This window comes from Schistocerca americana, chromosome 1, assembly GCF_021461395.2.
Source record: "Schistocerca americana isolate TAMUIC-IGC-003095 chromosome 1, iqSchAmer2.1, whole genome shotgun sequence".
In the NCBI taxonomy this organism is placed as follows: domain Eukaryota; kingdom Metazoa; phylum Arthropoda; class Insecta; order Orthoptera; family Acrididae; genus Schistocerca; species Schistocerca americana.
Window position 1 is genome coordinate 777,098,578 of NC_060119.1, and position 19,071 is coordinate 777,117,648.

Here is a 19,071-nt window from a genome sequence, read left to right on the forward strand (position 1 = left end):
TCAGTGGCATTATTTTCTTTGCAGATTCTGTGGAGCTCCCATTTTTTCTGGCAAGAAGTTCTGATTCCCGTAGTAATCCAACCCTTTCCTCTTGTCTTCTCTCTTATATTTACCATTTTTTGAGGGAAGGCTGTATCAAAATGCTTTACCATTTTTTCTAGAAAAATATTGAATTTCGAATTCAGATTTTGCTTTTCATAGACATCAGACCAGTCTTCAGTATGCAATAGTGAGTTAAAGTGGTCAATGCTTTTCTGCCTGTTGATCCTTCTCTTGACCTTTAGTAAGTTATTCTTTTGCTCCAGAGTAAGAAATTTTATACACCTATTTGAGATAGATGAATATGGAACACTCTGATCATAGTGCAGTGGGAGACCTTGCATGTCTGCAATAACAGCAATGTTTCAGCAGCATGTTTAAAATCAAAGAAGCCAGTTATATACATTTTAATTACATATAATGGGTTCATAGCTTCAACTGACTCAAAAATTTTGTGTAAATCTTGCAGAATAAATGCCTCAGATACCTTGTTTGTTTTCTTTATAATTGCAAAATATTCAATACAGCTCAAAAAGCTATGCACTCTCACAAAATGTGTGTGATATTGCTTCAAGTCATCCCAGGCTAAATGCAGGAGATCTTGACAAATGACTCTTGGAACTCTGGTTTGAAGCACTGATGGCACAAAGACCATGTGCCATCTACTAAAGAAATTTGATTGTGATCTGACACTTTGAACAACTCTAGGGACTTGCAGCAGAGTGCCAATAACACAACAGCACTGAATACATGTTTTGTGAAAAAATGAAACTTACAACATTTTCCATTTCCATTCTTCGATGAACACTGACGAAAGCACTAAATTCTAAAAGCATGCATTTTCATTTCATCATATTTCAATTGTTTAATAGTAAAATTTTAAAAATTATATGACTGTGAATGTAGTAAGGAAGGAGGAGGAAGCAGTTCATAAAATTCTTAAAAATAAAAAGTTGCCCCTTATAAAAAGACACGTTGATAACTTGAGAACTTGTAGGAAGCACTTGTAACCTGACAGAAGGTGTGAAGTGAACGTTAGAACATTCTCTCTCTCTCTCTCTCCCTCTTGCTTCAGTGATACTAAAATATTAAAACAAATAATATTGTTGTGTAGAATGCAGAGATAACATGCACAGTATTCAGTAATACTTGGTCCAGTAAAATTAATGTGACCACCTGTCAAAAGCCTGAATGATCATCTTTTGCAGTGCAGACATGCCAGAAGAGTGAGATTCTGGAAAGGTACTGACAGGAATGTGGAGCCATGCTGACTGCAGTGCTATGGCCAGCACACTTGAGGAACCACAGAGTGAACAGCCTGATTGAGGTGGTCCCACAAAATCTCAGTTGTGTTTAAATCCAGTTTGGTGGCCATCATGCTGAGATGCCCTGATGCTGAGGAAAAAACAAGCTGCATGAAGGGAAGGACATGGTCCCCAAGGATAAATACATACTTGTCTTGATCCATTGTGCCTTCCATAATGACGCGACCACCCAGGGAATGGGTTGAAAACATTCATCGGACAATGACACACTATCCTCCAGCTCAGACACTTCCAATGACTGGTGCAGGGCTGTACACACCAAAAGCCCTCTGTCTGATGAAGCATAATACATGACTGATCTGAAAAGTCCATCTGTTGGCACTCAGTGAATGTCCAGTTGTGATACTAGTGTGCAAATTGCAGCCTTTGTCACAAATGAACAGCTGCAGCATGGGTGCATGAACCAGGCACCTGCTTCACAGTCCCGTATCACCAGTGTTTGGTGAACGATCATTGAAGAGACTCTAGGTAGCCCCTTGATTCATCTGGGTAGTCAGTTGCTCAGCAGTTGTATGTCTATTTACCCATACACATCTCTGTGACTTTCCCCCCGTCATCTATGGCATGTGGTGCACCACTGTTGCCTCAGTGCTAGTTTTGGATAATGCCATTTTGCCATGTAGGTATACTTTAACAGCATGCAAACAGTTTACAAACATAGCCATTTGAGAAATGCTTCTACTCTTGGCATGAAAGCCAAAGATCATGCCCTTTTGTATCTTAGATAAATCACAATGTTTCTGCATCATGACAATGACTGCACTGTTTTCCACATCTCCCAGCTGCACTTTATATACCATCCACTCCTAGCGTTGCCCATCACCATCGGTGAGTGGTTATTGCATGATGATGCTGGACTTAGGCAGTGGTCACATTAATGTGACTACACTGTGCATGTAGGATTTAGGGACAACACGAGATTTTGGTCTTCACTGGATGGGAAGGAATGCATATGAGCAGAACAAAAAAATTACAACAAAAATAGCGACAAAGAAAGAGTTGTAAATGGCAAACATAGAAATGTGTGTATTTTGTCAGACTAGCTGAGTCAGACACACATGCTTAGTAGCTCCCGTGGTGTTATTTTGTTGTCTTCTTTAAAATGGAAGGATGGCGGTGAAGGATTCTATTGAACTCGGCAATGTTTTGAACCTCTACAAGGGCATTAAAATGAATGAGTTAATACCTGGCATGTGATTGACAATTGCAACTAACTGAGCTTGAATTAAAACTAAATCTTGTAACATTTCATGGCAGGTCATTCATTACTTTGCATTAATAGGACAAAATGTGGATGTTATTTTTGGAGCTATTTTGCATACTAAACTGAGAGCTGGAATTGATCTTTTGAACTAAACATTGATATTGGAAAGAATAGGAAATTTCTGAGGTATCTTTCTTGTACACCAATGGTAAGACTGAGCTATGGGTATGCTGACGATAGATCCATGAATACTTTTATTGTGGTCAGTGACTGTTGCATGTATTTGACACTAGAAGAAAATTCAATAAACATAAAAGGAACATCCAAAGAGATGCAAGTAGAGAATCTTTCAGCAGATGAAATAAAATATTTTCATACTCCGTTGTTAGATTAAAATAGTTTTCTAACCATTTGACAAAAAGTGTTGTGACTGTAAAATATGCACAAAAAATGACAAGTTTCTTTATTGAGAGCTCTTCTGATAAAAGAAAAGATCCCATTACAGAATTACACAGAATGTGAAACTTATGTTATAAACAGTTTGAATTTCTTGTTTGATAATTGAGAGGTAGATGCAACTTCAGATTGAAGTGAAGTCTTAGTATGCTTTAGTGTCATTTGTTAACATTGTATGTGATATGGGTGATGAACTACAGATTAAGTACATCATCTAGCATGATCTACATAGGAACTTTGTATATGTGCTGAAAACAAATCTTATTTTCATATGCTGTAAGAGACTCATGCCAAGCCTTTAATATGAAGTGTGTGTTTTTGTAAAAGATTGTAAACATGTTATGAACCGCCAAATATTCAACACAACCCATTCAATGGTAAGGAAGTCATGATATGTTTAACATTTTACTTAATTTTGGAAGCTTTGTAGAGTTATTTAATATGTGTTAATCTCTTTATAATTTACATTCCAGAGTGAAAACTTGGTTCTAATTTTTTTTTCTCATAACTCTGATGAGTTTACTTAATGAAAATATTTTACTTGAAAAGATTTCTCCATACTGCTGTTTTTGTGGAAGGATTTGGTTCAGTATGTCTTTGAGAATCAGCAGTTTTTTTATTCTTGATTTCAAATGACAGAATTGTAAATAATGCTATTTTCACTGTGTAGTTGATGCAGTGAGCAGGTGACAAGCACATAAACAAGTATGAAATCAAATTTATGTGCCTGTCAACTGCTCAATTACACAGTTAATGATTGGACTTCCCAGTGTTATATTAGTCACAAAATTATATTGGATCAATACCCTGACATTAATGCATTTATGCTTAACTCTGTATTGGTGGTGGTGGTAAGAGTCTCTAAAGTAAACCAGCATCTAATTTGGAAGTGTTTTCAGTGTTGTCACAGAGTTGTAGTTAAGCTGTTTAAAACTGTGGTTACTGAATGATGCTGTTTCCAGTGTCATTCTTTTAATAATGCCATCCATTCGGGAGGTTCCATTATCTCTGTGTTACTTACATAAAACTTGTACTATATACTTTAAAGAAGATAGAGTATTGTGAACCTCTTATGAAAATATTTTGCTTGACACTTTGTACTGCCATAAATAAAATAATAATTTACAAATAAAGAATAGAACTTCTTGTTTATAAAATGCAGTTATCATTCATTGTCTAAGATTTCCAAGCCAACTTCCTATGAACATCTGAGGGCTAAATGTTCGAATCGTGAACATCTTATCTCCCTACATTATACCCTTCCATTGTTCTTCATCAAATGACCAAATATCTCTCTGTTAAGGAGACGTAACATTTGCTGCTATAAAATTTCTACTTTACACATAAAATTTAAGAGGTGTTTCACACTGTAATTAATTTACTTAAGTTGTGTTAACAAACGGCTCACCAATAAAGGCAATTCCCAGAGACGTGGGATCAAAATGTGGTGCAATGGCATTCTCAGCTTCCCAGCCACGACCTTCATAAGTGAACCCATCTCCTCCAACAAGAAAGCTGTAACCACAAGAAATGTCAGTAACGTTTAATCATAAATAATGCTAAAGGAAAAATTATTACGCTTACTGGGGCTTATGAAGTGTTTAATGAACTAGTGCATTTAATGATGACAATGGAACCAGTGTTAAAAAGAAATCAATCCTAAATTAAAGTAATTTTAGTTGAATATAAGAGAAAGAAATTAAACTATGGTTTATGGTAAAATAACGAAAGTGTACTAAGTACTGGTAACTGGGGGCTAAACAAAGACATTTAACTAAGAGTTAATATTTATTTTCACCGCCACTCCTCTGAAATGACTCCAATACCCTTATAGCGAAGAAGTGCTGTCAGTATTTATCTTTTAAGTTACTGATTATCCTGCTATTAGGTAACAATGCTGAATCTTGAGTAGTGCACAAAAATAGACATTACAGTCTGTTTCAAGGAATGTTCAGGATAAGAGGTATTGCAGGAAATATGCACCAATGTGCAGTGTCTTAATTTATTTGCTAAGTTAAATTACAAAGTGTACCGTAACACACATGGTAAAAGTGAGACTAATTAATGGGTTTATTATGTTTCACAATAATGGAAATTCATGGGTGGAAAAATACGTAAAATAAGGGAAAGGCAACCACTTACCTACAGAGGATAGGCATATTGCACACAGAAACACATAACAAACCATTAACACTAAGCTTTTGAGCTATTGCAGTTTTTCTAGTAGAAGTACACATTTTCACACACACAACCACACAGACAGCCAAAAGCACACACTTGTTGTGGCAGTGAGACGATTATTGAATATGAGTTATCAAGATTAGTTTACTGGGTAGATGGAGTTGGGGAGGGTTAGAGAAGGGTGCACAAGGCAAGGAGGTGGTGGCAGGGTAGTGTGAGGCAAGTCTTTCATCAGATGGCTTATTAGTTGCACAAAAAAACCAAAGGGGTTCAGAGGGTAGAACATATAAGGGTTAGAGAGAAGGCGAGGGGGGAAGGGAGGGGAGGAAAAGAGGGGAAGGTAATGAATGATGAAGAGGGAGACAGGGATTTGAGAGAGTAAGGGAGGGGGTAGAAAAAAGGAGAGAGGAATGGACAAAAGTGGGAGGGGGGGGGGGGGGGAGGAGGGAGAGAGAGAGAGAGAGAGAGAGAGAGAGAGAGAGAGAATGTGCTGCCATGGGGTGGGGGGGAGGAGGAAGAGTAGTGCGAGAAGCCATTACATGATCTGAATGGGGGAAGAGTGGTGTGGGCAGAAGAGAAGAGGGGAAAAAATAAGGTGAGGCTGTGGAAAACAATTTAGTAGAGATTGACACCAGGGGGATGCAAGAGTGCAGAGAGAAAATTCCAGCTTGTGTAGTTCAGAGAAACTTGTGCTGGAAGGGAGTATCGAAATGGCCCATGTAGTGAAGTAGCTGCTGAAGTCATTAGCATTATGGTGTGCAGCATGTTCAGCAACTGGATGGTGAATTTTGTGGTTTTACACAATTTGGCAGTGCCATTCATGTGAGTGGACAGTTGGTTACTTGAAACTTCCTGGCAGATTAAAACTGTGTGCCGGACCGAGACTCGAACTTGGGACCTTTGCCTTTTGCAGGCAAGTGCTCTACCATCTGAGCTACCCAAGCACGACTCACGCCCCGTCCTCACAGCTTTACTTCTTCCAGTACCTCGTCTCCTACCTTCCAAATTTTACAGAAGCTCTCCTGCGAACCTTGCAGAACTAGCACTCCTTTCTTTCAGGACTGTGATAGGAGGTCGTTGGCAGATGCATGGGACTGGTCTTCCACCAGGATCAACCACACAAGAATGACCCATGGGGTGCAGGATTTGGAACAGGGGTGGAGCAGGTATGGACAAGGATATTCTGTAAGCTGAATTAGTGGTGCAACACTACCTTCTATAATGTGGGTAGTATTTTGGGTAGGGCACAATGAGAATTAGTCAAAGGACGTGAAGGATGTAGTTGAGTTTTTCAAGGCCTGGATGGTACTGAGTAATTAGAGGATTGCTGGTTATCAGGTTTATTGGTGTCAGAGGAGGAGATTGCATGGGAGATCTGTTTGTAAATCAGCTGGACAGTATATTGACTGTGAATAAAGACTCTGGTAAGGTTATTGGTATATTTCACCAGCTCCTGCTGTCCATTGCAGCTGCAACATCCACTGCTGTTGAGACTGTACAGAAAAGACTTTTTGACATGAAAAGGGTGACAGCTGTCAAAGTGGAGATACTGTTGGTTGTTGGTGTACATGATTGTATGGGTGTATTTATGGAGTCACTTGAGAGGTGGAGTTCAGCATCTAGATAGGTGTCTCATTGAGTTGAGAATGACCAGATGAAGCGAATTTCAGAATAGGTGTTAATGTTATGGAGGAAGGGCCACAGCATCGCTGTAACATGGACCTTTTTGCTTGCACTGTGGTGGGTGATGAATAAATGTTTGGTAAAACTTGCCAAAATTATAGTCAGTCAGTTCACCTTTCTTCTGTAAATCGGCTCATGCACAAAAATATCACCTACACACAACCTAGCACAATACAGTTCAATGGGTCTCTGTAGTATGTGGTTGGAATGAATAGTGAAACAGTGTTTTATGTCTAAGGATGCCAATTCTCACCTGTCACAATGTACCCAAAATATTTTTAAGAATAAATATTGGCAGGAACTGCAACATTAGAAATTAGGTACACATGCACAGTTGGTTAAGCTTTTTGTAACTGAAGTTTTATTGCTTCACCCATAAACATAAAAAATTAAAAAGTATAATTTGCAGTTTATACTTGGAAACTCTCAGTCTGATTGAGGCTTTGAATACCAGTGAAAGTTGTCACCTAATTCAAGATAAATCAGATGCGCTTTTCCCAAGAAATCTGTTAGGAAGTTCCACAAGCACCAGTTCAAAATACAAGTCTCACACTGACTTCCCACTAAAATTACTGTAAGTCCAACATGTAGCTGGGTGCAACAGCCTAAAATTAATAAAAGCTCTCATGAGATTGTCTGTCTTGCAATCCACACACACACACACACACACACACACACACACACACACACACAATTACATCTGATGATTTTATTCTGTTAAGAGCAACATGTTGAGTTCTTTCTGAAGGAAGTCTTAAACTGAGTTGCAAATCTGATCCAAGTGAACTGAATTTTCCAACAACTTTGTTTGCAGAATCCATGATGATTTTTATTTACAAAAATATCACAATACATGAGCATAAAACATGTTCCCTAATTCTACAATAGATTGGCATGAACAATATAGGCATATAATTATGTGCATCTCTGCCATGACCCTTCTTTCCGTCAGTCATTAAGTATCCTTTGTTGCTCCAGCAACCTATGATAAATTGCTGCCAGAAGGGAGCAAGTTTTTTGCATAATATCTGTAGTATCTTACAGGTATCTCATCTGGACCTGGCATCGTTTCACTACAAAGTGAATGTAGTTGTTTTTCTATTCCAGGATCAGTTCTCTCAATATCTACCATTTCGAAGTTGATACGATGATTGAAAAGAGGGACTGTATCATGATCTTCCACGGTGAAACAATTTTGGAAGACCAAATTCAGTGCTATAACACATTGACAGGGGCCAATGGAGAAATAGTTCTTGTGATACGGTTTGGTAACTAGGTGTTAGTTTTCGAAAAAATAGATAATTGTATTGCATATTGTTTTGTATTATCATTCAGGCAATTTCTTCCTGAACATTGTCTTGACAATGATTCAGGAGATAAATGTCATAAAAACATTCAGAACTCATAAAAATCTTCTACAATACGCATACTTAATAAAAGACACTTTGGCACATGCGCACTTCTTTTGCGAAATATTTGCCAGAAAAGAAACTTTAATTATATCCATGAAAACATGTCTGTGTAAAATTAGTTAATGGTAAGAGACTGTCTGAATGATAACATGACGTGATATGAATCATGATTATCTATAACCACATATTGTATTATTCTTACCTGTATTAGGAGACAATCTGAGCAGCTGTTTTAGGTTGCTTGCAGATGATGCTATTGTTTACCATCTAGTAAAGTCATCAAAAGATCAAAACAAATTGAAAAATAATTCAGAAAATACAGGGTGTTTCAAAAATGACCGGTATATTTGAAACGGCAATAAAAACTAAACGAGCAGCGATAGAAATACACCGTTTGTTGCAATATACTTGGGACAACAGTACATTTTCAGGCAGACAAACTTTCGAAATTACAGTAGTTACAATTTTCAACAACAGATGGCGCTGCGGTCTGGGAAACTCTATAGTACGATATTTTCCACATATCCACCATGCGTAGCAATAATATGGCGTAGTCTCTGAATGAAATTACCCGAAACCTTTGACAACGTGTCTGGTGGAATGGCTTCACATGCAGATGAGATGTACTGCTTCAGCTGTTCAATTGTTTCTGGATTATGGCGGTACACCTGGTCTTTCAAGTGTCCCCACAGAAAGAAGTCACAGGGGTTCATGTCTGGCGAATAGGGAGGCCAATCCACGCCGCCTCCTGTATGTTTCGGATAACCCAAAGCAATCACACGATCATCGAAATATTCATTCAGGAAATTAAAGACGTCGGCTGTGCGATGTGGCCGGGCAGCATCTTGCATAAACCACGAGGTGTTCGCAGTGTCATCTAAGGCAGTTTGTACCGCCACAAATTCATGAAGAATGTCCAGATAGCGTGATGCAGTAATCGTTTCGGATCTGAAAAATGGGCCAATGATTCCTTTGGAAGAAATGGCGGCCCAGACCAGTACTTTTTGAGGATGCAGGGACGATGGGACTGCAACATGGGGCTTTTCGTTTCCCCATATGCGCCAGTTCTGTTTATTGACGAAGCCGTCCAGGTAAAAATAAGCTTCGTCAGTAAACCAAATGCTGCCCACATGCATATCGCCGTCATCAATCCTGTGCACTATATCGTTAGCGAATGTCTCTCGTGCAGCAATGGTAGCGGCGCTGAGGGGTTGCCGCGTTTGAATTTTGTATGGATAGAGGTGTAAACTCTGGCACATGAGACGATACGTGGACGTTGGCGTCATTTGGACCGCAGCTGCAACACGGTGAGCGGAAACCCGAGGCCGCTGTTGGATCACCTGCTGCACTAGCTGCGCGTTGCCCTCTGTGGTTGCCATACGCGGTCGCCCTACCTTTCCAGCACGTTCATCCGTCACGTTCCCAGTCCGTTGAAATTTTTCAAACAGATCCTTTATTGTATCGCTTTTCGGTCCTTTGGTTACATTAAACCTCCGTTGAAAACTTCGTCTTGTTGCAACAACACTGTGTTCTAGGCGGTGGAATTCCAACACCAGAAAAATCCTTTGTTGTAAGGAATAAACCATGTTGTCTACAGCACACTTGCACGTTGTGAACAGCACACGCTTACAGCAGAAAGACGACGTACAGAATGGCGCACCCACAGACTGCGTTGTCTTCTATATCTTTCACATCACTTGCAGCACCATCTGTTGTTGAAAATTGTAACTACTGTAATTTCGAAAGTTTGTCCGCCTGAAAATGTACTGTTGTCCCAAGCATATTGCAACAAACAGTGTATTTCTATCGCTGCTCGTTTAGTTTTTATTGCCGTTTCAAATATATTGGTCATTTTTGAAACACCCTGTATATCTGTATGGTTTTGGTAAACATTTTTGGAAAGCAGTGATCAATTAATTGTTATATTTTGACTAAAGTTCAGTCTTGATCACATCATGTATGTTTTAATAATATAGGTAACCGGTTTCGGTTCTTTCTACAAAACCATCATCAGACCTGTGGATAAATTTTAAGAAATACTAGATACCAATCTTTAAATAAAATGAAAGTGTCTAATGATGTCAAAATTTAACAAGATAAAATAAAATTATACCCATGGGTATGTGAAAATATTTTTTAACTCTGATCTACACATGAAGAAATGATCATAATAATAAAATATCTGTATGGTGCCAAAAGTGGCAATTGACCCAAAATAATGAAAAGTGTGAGGTCATCCATGTGAGTGCTAAAAGGAGTCCATTGAACTTCAGTTACACAATAAATCAATCAAATCTGAAGGCTGTAAATTCAACAAAATGCCTAGGAATTATAATTGTGAATAACTTAAATTGGAAAGAACACAGAGAAAATGTTGTGGGGAAGACGAACCAAAGACTGCATTTTATTGGCAGAATACTTAGAAGATCTACTAAAGGGACTACCTGCACTACTATACTTGTCTGTTCTCTTTTGGAGTACTGCTGCACAGTGTGAGATCCTTAAAAGTTCAAAGAAGGGGAGCACATTTTGTATTATCAAGAAATAGGGAGAGAGTGTCACTGACATAATAATAAAATAACGGGAAATCAGAGCTCGCATGGAAAAATGTAGGTGTTCATTTTTTCCCTGTGGTGTTTGAGATTAGAATAATAGAGAATTAAAAGTGGTTTCAAGAACCCTGTGCCAAGCACTTACGTGTGATTTGTAGAGTATCCATGTAGATGTAGATGTAGATTGAGATATATTATGAAATTATCATGTAATTATTGCACAAAGTAAAGTTAATCTTCAGTTTTATTAAATACTTTTAATTACATGCATGAAAAATTTTAAAAACAGTAAATGCAGAGATTTGAACCTACATCACCCTGGTCAGTATGAAATTGCTCTAACTGCAGCACTATCTCTCCAGGTGAAACTAGTGTAGTGCTCAAACATGATGACTGTTGACCCTGATTTTAAAAAAAAAACTAAGGTACAGTGAATGAAACCTACATGTATACATTTAGAGAGACTATACTGTTTAACTTCCCTGTCGGGTCACTTTACCTCAACGAAAACATACAGTAAACATGGAGTAATTTATCATGTTGAATATTATCAGCAAATGTAGTGGCTGTATTCTGCTGCACTGACTGACCATCTAACACAGTGAGTTATGCATTCTCAGCAAATTTTGTTTTGTGAGCGTTAGACCATGGTACATGACATATTTCTATGTGTGATGTTTTGTCTCCTAATAGGAAAGAAGAGGGACTGAAATTAGAAAAGCTCCATAACACGTATCAGCATAAGTCAGTGATTGTAGGTGATGATATTATGACCTGACCATTCTGTGGTTAGATACAAACTCTTTAGCTTATGGGCTTATTTAGGTTTGAAACTACTATCAGAGTCGTTATAGCCTGCGATGATGTATCCAGCATTATAAGGCTCAGAAATATGCACTGGACCATAGCCTAATGCCCATAAAATGAAACTAATTAAGAACACAGATACCAGCCATGACAACATGTGTTGTATGAGGAGTGAGTTATGTCTGTTATCACCTGATTCATTCTATAATAGCCAATAATAGTAAGTGATTTAAGGTCAGATACCTGAACTTCCATTTGAGTCCAACCATTTTATTCAAGAGCCATGACTCATTGTCAACAGGTTGTTGGTGACCAAGTTATTGCTCTTTTGGAAGAAGGGAATTTGATGGCATTGGGGGCAGCGACATGGTCTGGCATTCCTGAGTGCCCTTTGGAAAGACAGATTAAATGATAGTGTGATACTGGAGAATCTAGTAGGCATGTAGGGACTAGGTATTGGCATGTAACAATGTCAGTCCAGGATAATGAACTTGTGAACAGATCATGGCAAAATTACTTTTTAAACAATGCAGTTGAAATATACTGTTGAATTTCCTGGGTTGGCTAACATTGTTCAGAGCTGGCTTCAGGAGGCTGTGCTACAAAGCAAACATGTGGCCCCCAAGGAGAAGATCCATGATGATGATCAACTCTACTAATTAGTGTCTGTCCAGGAAAATATCTATCATGACTGGCAAATTGTAATGTAAATTATCTCACACTAAATGAGAGTCCAATATGAGTGTGTAGGTGACTTGGTGTCTGTTTCAGTCCCAAACATTTTCATAAGTAATTTTGAAGTGGCTGGATGTTTGTGGCAGTTTGGGGCTGGATGTGTTCCTATGAATTTGGGATGTTTTACAGGATAGATGGCAGACTTGATGCTGCCCAGTACACTCATATTATGGGTAGCATTATGATCCCATCAGTGAAACGATTATGTCTCAAGGGATTAATCTGTTTTCACTAGGATCATTCTCCAATACACATGTTGGTTATGGTGCAGGACTCATTTGCAGCTCAGAATCAGGTTTACCTTCTTTGTTGACCCTGTTCTACATCCCCTTCTGCCTATTGACAATGTATCTCAGAGGATGAAATAGATCTTGTGAGAGAACTGGCCTATCTCGGTTCCAAGAACCTGTGATGACCTCAGAACCTCATCCTTGGCGCGTAGGAGGATGAGACAGAAAATGAGAGACTTAAGGATTCCCTTCCTTGCAGGATGCAGGTGGGCACCGGTGTAGAATGCCTTTGGATGAGATATGCAGTGGGAAAGAAACCATGTTTATTGTCCTTTTGAGGGCCAAAAAAATCTATAAGGATCCTGAACTAGATTCATTCAATTAATTTTGTGTTTTCTTTAGATTAACCAAACTAACATAACAAATCAAAAAAATAAGTATTGAAAGTTGGGTTCAACAGAATTCTACCATTTTGCAGTCTGATTATCATCTGTTCACTATGTGACAGAACTACAAAGTCACAATACGTAGTGCTGCAATATTCTAATATGTCACTGTTGTTTGACCCATGACTCCACCTCATGCCTTCCAGTGCTTTTTCCTCAGCTGAAATTCTAGAAATGACAATGAACAGATTTTCTTGTGTATGTTTAGAGGTGTAACCACCTCAATGACTCACAGTTACAAATGGAGGGCACAGAAGCCTGTCAGTGTAAGTCATCGTTTTTCTGCAAGTTACTTATATGTCATAAAAGATTCAATCTTTCAGTTCCCGAGACAAGTAAGTCACAATTTGACATTTCTTATGCTAGATGGCAGCACATGTACTGACCACAGAGTAAATGAGCCAAAATGTTCCGAAGTCATTTAGTGTAAGTCAGTTTGCAACACCGGTTTGTTTGTCTTGGCGTACTGTTAGACATAGTAATCTGCTACTGTTACGCAATACGTGATTTTTAGATCAGGTTGTCCTCTCCACTCATTGAAAATACATCATTTTCAAATAGCGGTTCTGAATATGTACCAGACAATGATGATAATTAGTCCGATTCAGGTATGTACCTTCTAAACTCTAAAATGTATTGTAATTTCATGTGACCACTAGAAAAGTCTTCTTTCCCAAACCAGTGTATTGTGTATCTGGTTATTGATACTGCAACCTTCCAACTGGAACGTTACATTACAAGCATTGCTGAACACATATTTTGGAATAATCTTTTTGATTTGTGAACTGTTTGGTGAGTTACATTGAATGACTTCCTAAATATTTTATTTCTTTGTAGATGTCACTGAAGAAGATGGTCACCAGTGAGATAACCATGATAAAAACAATGAAAATGAAAATATGATGGGTGAAAGGAAGAAAATGGAAGAGAAAGCAATATTCATGGAAAAGGGTAGTCAGTTTTGCCAAAAGATGTTCTGGGGAAGCCGACCAGTGTGGCTGAGTAGTTCTAGGTGCTTCATTCTGGAACTGCGCGACCGCTACAGTCGCAGGTTCAAATCCTGCCTTGGTCATGGATCTGTCTGCTGTCCTTAGGTTGGTTAGGTTTAAGCAGTTCTGAGTTCTAGGGGACTGATGACCTCAGATGTTAAGTTCCATAGTGCTCAGAGCCATTTGAACCATTTTGTTCTGGGAAAGCGTATGTGAACAGAAGTGGGAAAAAGATGTCTGGAAAATCCTTTAAAAATGTGGACTGAAAATGTTCATGAAAGTGTTTTGATTTAGTAAATCCTGCAGAATGGCAATCATTGTTTGAAACCTTTCACAAATTGGGCAATAAGGCAAAGCAGAATGTCTATCTTCGTGGACTGATCCACAACACGAAGGTGAAGCAACGTCGTCCAAGAATCTCATCGAAAGCACTAAAATCAAAAACTCTGACATATTATTTGACAATAACAGTGATGTCAGTGTGTGAGAAAAGTGTTTTATGGACACATTTCAAGTTAGTGATGCTCGTCTTTACAAAATATTGGGTAGTACAGAACCATCCACTTGTATCGATAAAAGAGGCCATAGGCCGCCAACAAATAAAAATGTTGTGACAAAAGGGAAAGAACACATCAAATCAATTCCCCCTTATAGAAGTCATTACACCCTCTCTGATGTGCCAAATTGGAGATATTTGCGGTCTGATTTGAATATCACAAGGATGTACAACCTTGACGTGGAGAAATGTGCACAGTGTGGTACGGAACCTGTCAAAGAAAAGATATATTATTACATGTTTTCTACTAAATTCAATTTAAATTTGAAACCCCCATCCAAAGATACATGCCAGCTATGCGATTCCCTGCAGAAAATTCTTACTTTTGAGAATGATGACGCAAAAAAGGATGAGGCAAAGATTACAAAAGAACTTCATCTTTGGCGAGCACAACAAGCAAGAGATTCTTTGAATTCAGACAAGTTGCTTGCAGGAGAAGATGTTTACATTTTTCTTTTGCTCTGGAAAAAGCTTTACCTTTCCCAAAACTTCACACATCTGTTGCCTATTATCAAACTAAATATATATGTATATAACCTAGGAGTGCACAGTTTTAATGACTCTAAAGGTTACATATACATGTGGTATGAGACAGAAGGATCTCGAGGATCACAGGAAATTGGAGCATGTCTTGTTAAACATTGTTAACAACATGCCTCATCTCACTGCATTATTATCATGTATTCAGATTCTTGCACAGGCCAAAACAGGAATATCAAATTAAGCTTATCATTGCAAAAACTTTTGCAAGATCCAGAGATGGCAGCTGATTACATTGACCACAAATTTATTGTATTGAGACACAGTTACCTCCTCCCAAATTATTCAGATTTTGGTGTTATCAAATCCAAAGCAAAAAAGAAAGAATTTATTTTAGGTCCAAGAGATTGAATTGATTTGGTAACAATTTCCAAATGCAAAAATACATTTCTGGTAACAGAGATGAAGTGAGAAGAGTTTCTTTCAACCAAAAACCTGGAAGCTTCAATTTCCAGTAGGAAAACCAATACTCAAGGGGGTAAAGTAAATTGGTTGAAAATGAAATGGCTAAGATACTGCAAAGACCAAGAAAATTCTATCCCAAAGAAACATCGCTGGAAGGCATTTGATAAATATTGTTCAAGATCTCGTGTATCCAGATTGTCAACCTGTTAGAGAGCTGAAACAAAGCATATGTTGGAACTTTTGTAAAATATTCATCCACATTACCACTCATTTTATCGATGGTTACCTTCAGTAAACTAAAGCACACACGCATCATCCTCAAAAACAAAAGAAATCAAGAATCCTGCATAGCTTGGCAGCGATAATGATGAATATATAGATTAAATTCATCAAAAAGTGCAGTGGGCAGTAACTATAAGTCACAGTGTTAAATTATAGTTAAGTTGTAAATTATTTGATTTACGTTCTTCTGTACCCTCATAGTAGGTGTGTTGTATATGTTTCAATAAAAAGAAGTCTTTTCATTGTATGAATCACCTGAATTTTTCTGTGTTACATTTTCAAAACATCTAATTATCTTCATTTTCATTATGGGCTGACTTATTCTGATTGGCATCTGAACCCTCCAAATGTCCTTTACTTTTACGAGGAATACTGTAGACTCTATGATGCGATTGGCTCCTGCATAACATGGTAGGCAGCTCATATTTCAGCCATTGCCACTTTTTGTGCTGTCAAGTGTACATCTACTGGCATTGGATGCCTGTATCTGTATTTCTGCAATTTTCACTACTGTGAATTATGGTGACAATTGTTCTGTGTGTAGTTTTTTAACTTTCCTGTATATCAAATGCCTGAGGATTTGCATCTCATAGGACTTCCTCACCTCAGATGTGCAATGCAATATTGATTCCAAACAGCAAGACTTCTTCATCAATTACCACAGACTGAACGAAGTAAACATGATGATACTTGAATATGGATGCTTTGTCACAATTTCTGCATAATGACTGCACCTTACATGTGAGGGGTAACATATTAAAGAATTTGATGTATAAGATCGTACAGATTAACCCTTTTATAGACTCCGAGAGTTTTGGTGTGCTCCAAGTCTGTATTATAACTGGTGTCTTCTGTAGGTCACTGTTAAGTCTGTTTGTGATATTCTGATGTGGCTGAAAATTTTATTCTCCCATTCTTCTTTAAGTCCACATATCTGTAATACATTTTCAGATACATTCCCTATGTTACAAATAAAAGTGTTGAACAACATGGTCATAAACAGTTACTCACCAAGACATTTAAATTAAAACACAATGTTGGGTAGATATTTCTGTTAGCAAAGACCCCTTACTTAGACTTTTCACTAATTTCAGAGCTGCAACAGTTCTGTGCAATTCTTCTTTAATATAAAAGGTGAAAACTTTTCAAACCTTTTCCTCCTTTTTCTTCTGGAGTAAAATGCATTTTGACAATTACGTTGTGTTCAATTGCTAGCCTGCAGTGTTATTTTGGCCTGTGCTTGGTTAGGAGGACTGAACTAACTAGTTCCATTTTTGTGTTGGGTGTGAATACTACACAGTGGTCTACCCAAAGCAGTGAAAGTGTTCTTGAGAAAGTGATTAGGCTCCATACAAATATCACTATCAGCTGGGCAAATGACAGCTGATGCAGAGTACGACCCATCTTACCTGGGAAAGTCTGGTTTTCAAATAAAGTGCAGCAGATGTCCTAGAGGTATCCCAGTAACAACTCTTTAGCCTCAGTAGCCGTCCACACTATCAGTTTGCAGCACAGTTTGAGGTTTTCATGTTGTCAAAAAATAAAACTAAATTTGGTATTATGCTGGTCAAGGAGTAGAATATTAGAGACCTTAATTGTGGTGGTATGTGGCAGAACTTAAAAAGAAAAATGGCCAGGTTGAAGTTGTGGATCAAGGGATTCATGTAAATACATGTATTTCTAGACTCCTGAAAAGCATTTGACTCAAGATAATATCTATGCTTATCGAAAGTATGATTATGTGGGATATCAAGTGAAATTTGTGACATGACTATGAATTTCTTGGTGGCGAGGACACAGCATGTTATCTTGGTTCATTGACAGATATAGAATTAATTTCAGTTGTGCCCCAGGGAAGTGTGTTGGGATCCTTGTTGTTAAGTTATGTATTAATGACCTAGCAGATAATATTAATCATGACCTCAGACTTTTTGCAGATGATGCTGTTATTTCTAATGAAGTACTGCCTGAGAGAAAGCTGTACAGATATAACTCAGATCTGGACATGGTTTCAAAGTGGTGCAAAGATTGGCAACGTGTTTTAAATGTTCAGAAATATAGAATGGTACACTTCAGAAAATGAAAAAAATAGTGTTATCCTACAACTACAATTTCAGTGAGTCATTACTGGAATCAGTCAACTCATATAAATACATGAAGGAGATTGCTTACAAAACACTCATGACACTCACTTTATCAGTAGCAAATTGGACTAACAGGAGATATTGAATTTATACAAAGACAGTCAAAATGAATAGTCACAGGTTTGTTTGACCCATGGGAGGCAGACACAAAAATGCTGAAAAAAGTGAACTAGTAGGTGTGTGAAGATAGATGCAAACTTTCCCATGAAAGTCTAAATACAAAGTTTCACAAGCCAGTTTTGAATGACAAATCTAACAATATACAACAACTCACTATCACTCACACAGAGATTGAAAAGACAAGATTAGACTCATTACAGTGCATACAGACATATTTAAGCAGTTCTTATTCCCATGCTCCATGTGCTATCAGAGTGGGAAGAACTGATATCCTCTGCCATGAACTTCACAGTGATTTGCAGAGTTGATGTAGCTGTAGATACAGTGGAAATTAGTGAAGTGTGGTGGTGGGAAGAACAGGATTCCTTGTCAGGTGAGTTTAGGGATATCAACACCAAATCAAATAATATCATTTCAACAATAGATCTAGTAACAAACAAGAAAACAGAAATGCAAGTGAGGTGCTATGAACACATAGTGAATAGTTTATCAAAGCCAGTACAGGCACAAAGCAACAGCTCACAACTGTAATACACCTATATCTGTCTACTAGATCCACATATTTAAAAGAGATTGAAAAAAAAGTATGATGTCATGAAAGAAATAATTCAAAACATTAAAAGTGTGAAAACTCCCTGTGAAGCAGCACTGGAATTCAACAGCTGGAAAAGGAAGAGATAGAAAAAATAGTAGGAAAATATTGACTGGGAAAGGGACTGGAAGAGAGACCCACCAAGTAGAATCTGCACAGAACACAATTATTCATTCACTGCCAATATTTCAATTAGAGATCTTTAAACAAGAATGGATTGGATTCTTTAGGGGGAAGAGACCAAACAGCGAGGCCATCAGTCTTATCGTATTAGGAAAGGATGGGGAAGGAAGTCAGCCATGCCCTTTCAAAGGAAGTATGCCGGCATTTGCCTGGAGCGATTTAGGGATATCACAGAAAACCTAAATCAGGA

At 38.0% G+C, this 19,071-nt stretch overlaps 1 protein-coding gene across 1 annotated transcript in view; it reads right to left on the reverse strand.

Annotated features, from left to right (window-relative positions):
- LOC124612261 (peptidoglycan-recognition protein SD-like) overlaps positions 1-19,071 on the reverse strand; it is a 168,993-nt gene that overhangs the window by 13,422 nt on the left and 136,500 nt on the right. The window contains exon 4 of the mRNA XM_047140355.1: positions 4,433-4,539. Within this exon, the coding sequence (XP_046996311.1) occupies positions 4,433-4,539 (107 nt within the window). The remainder of the gene's footprint in view (positions 1-4,432; positions 4,540-19,071) is intronic.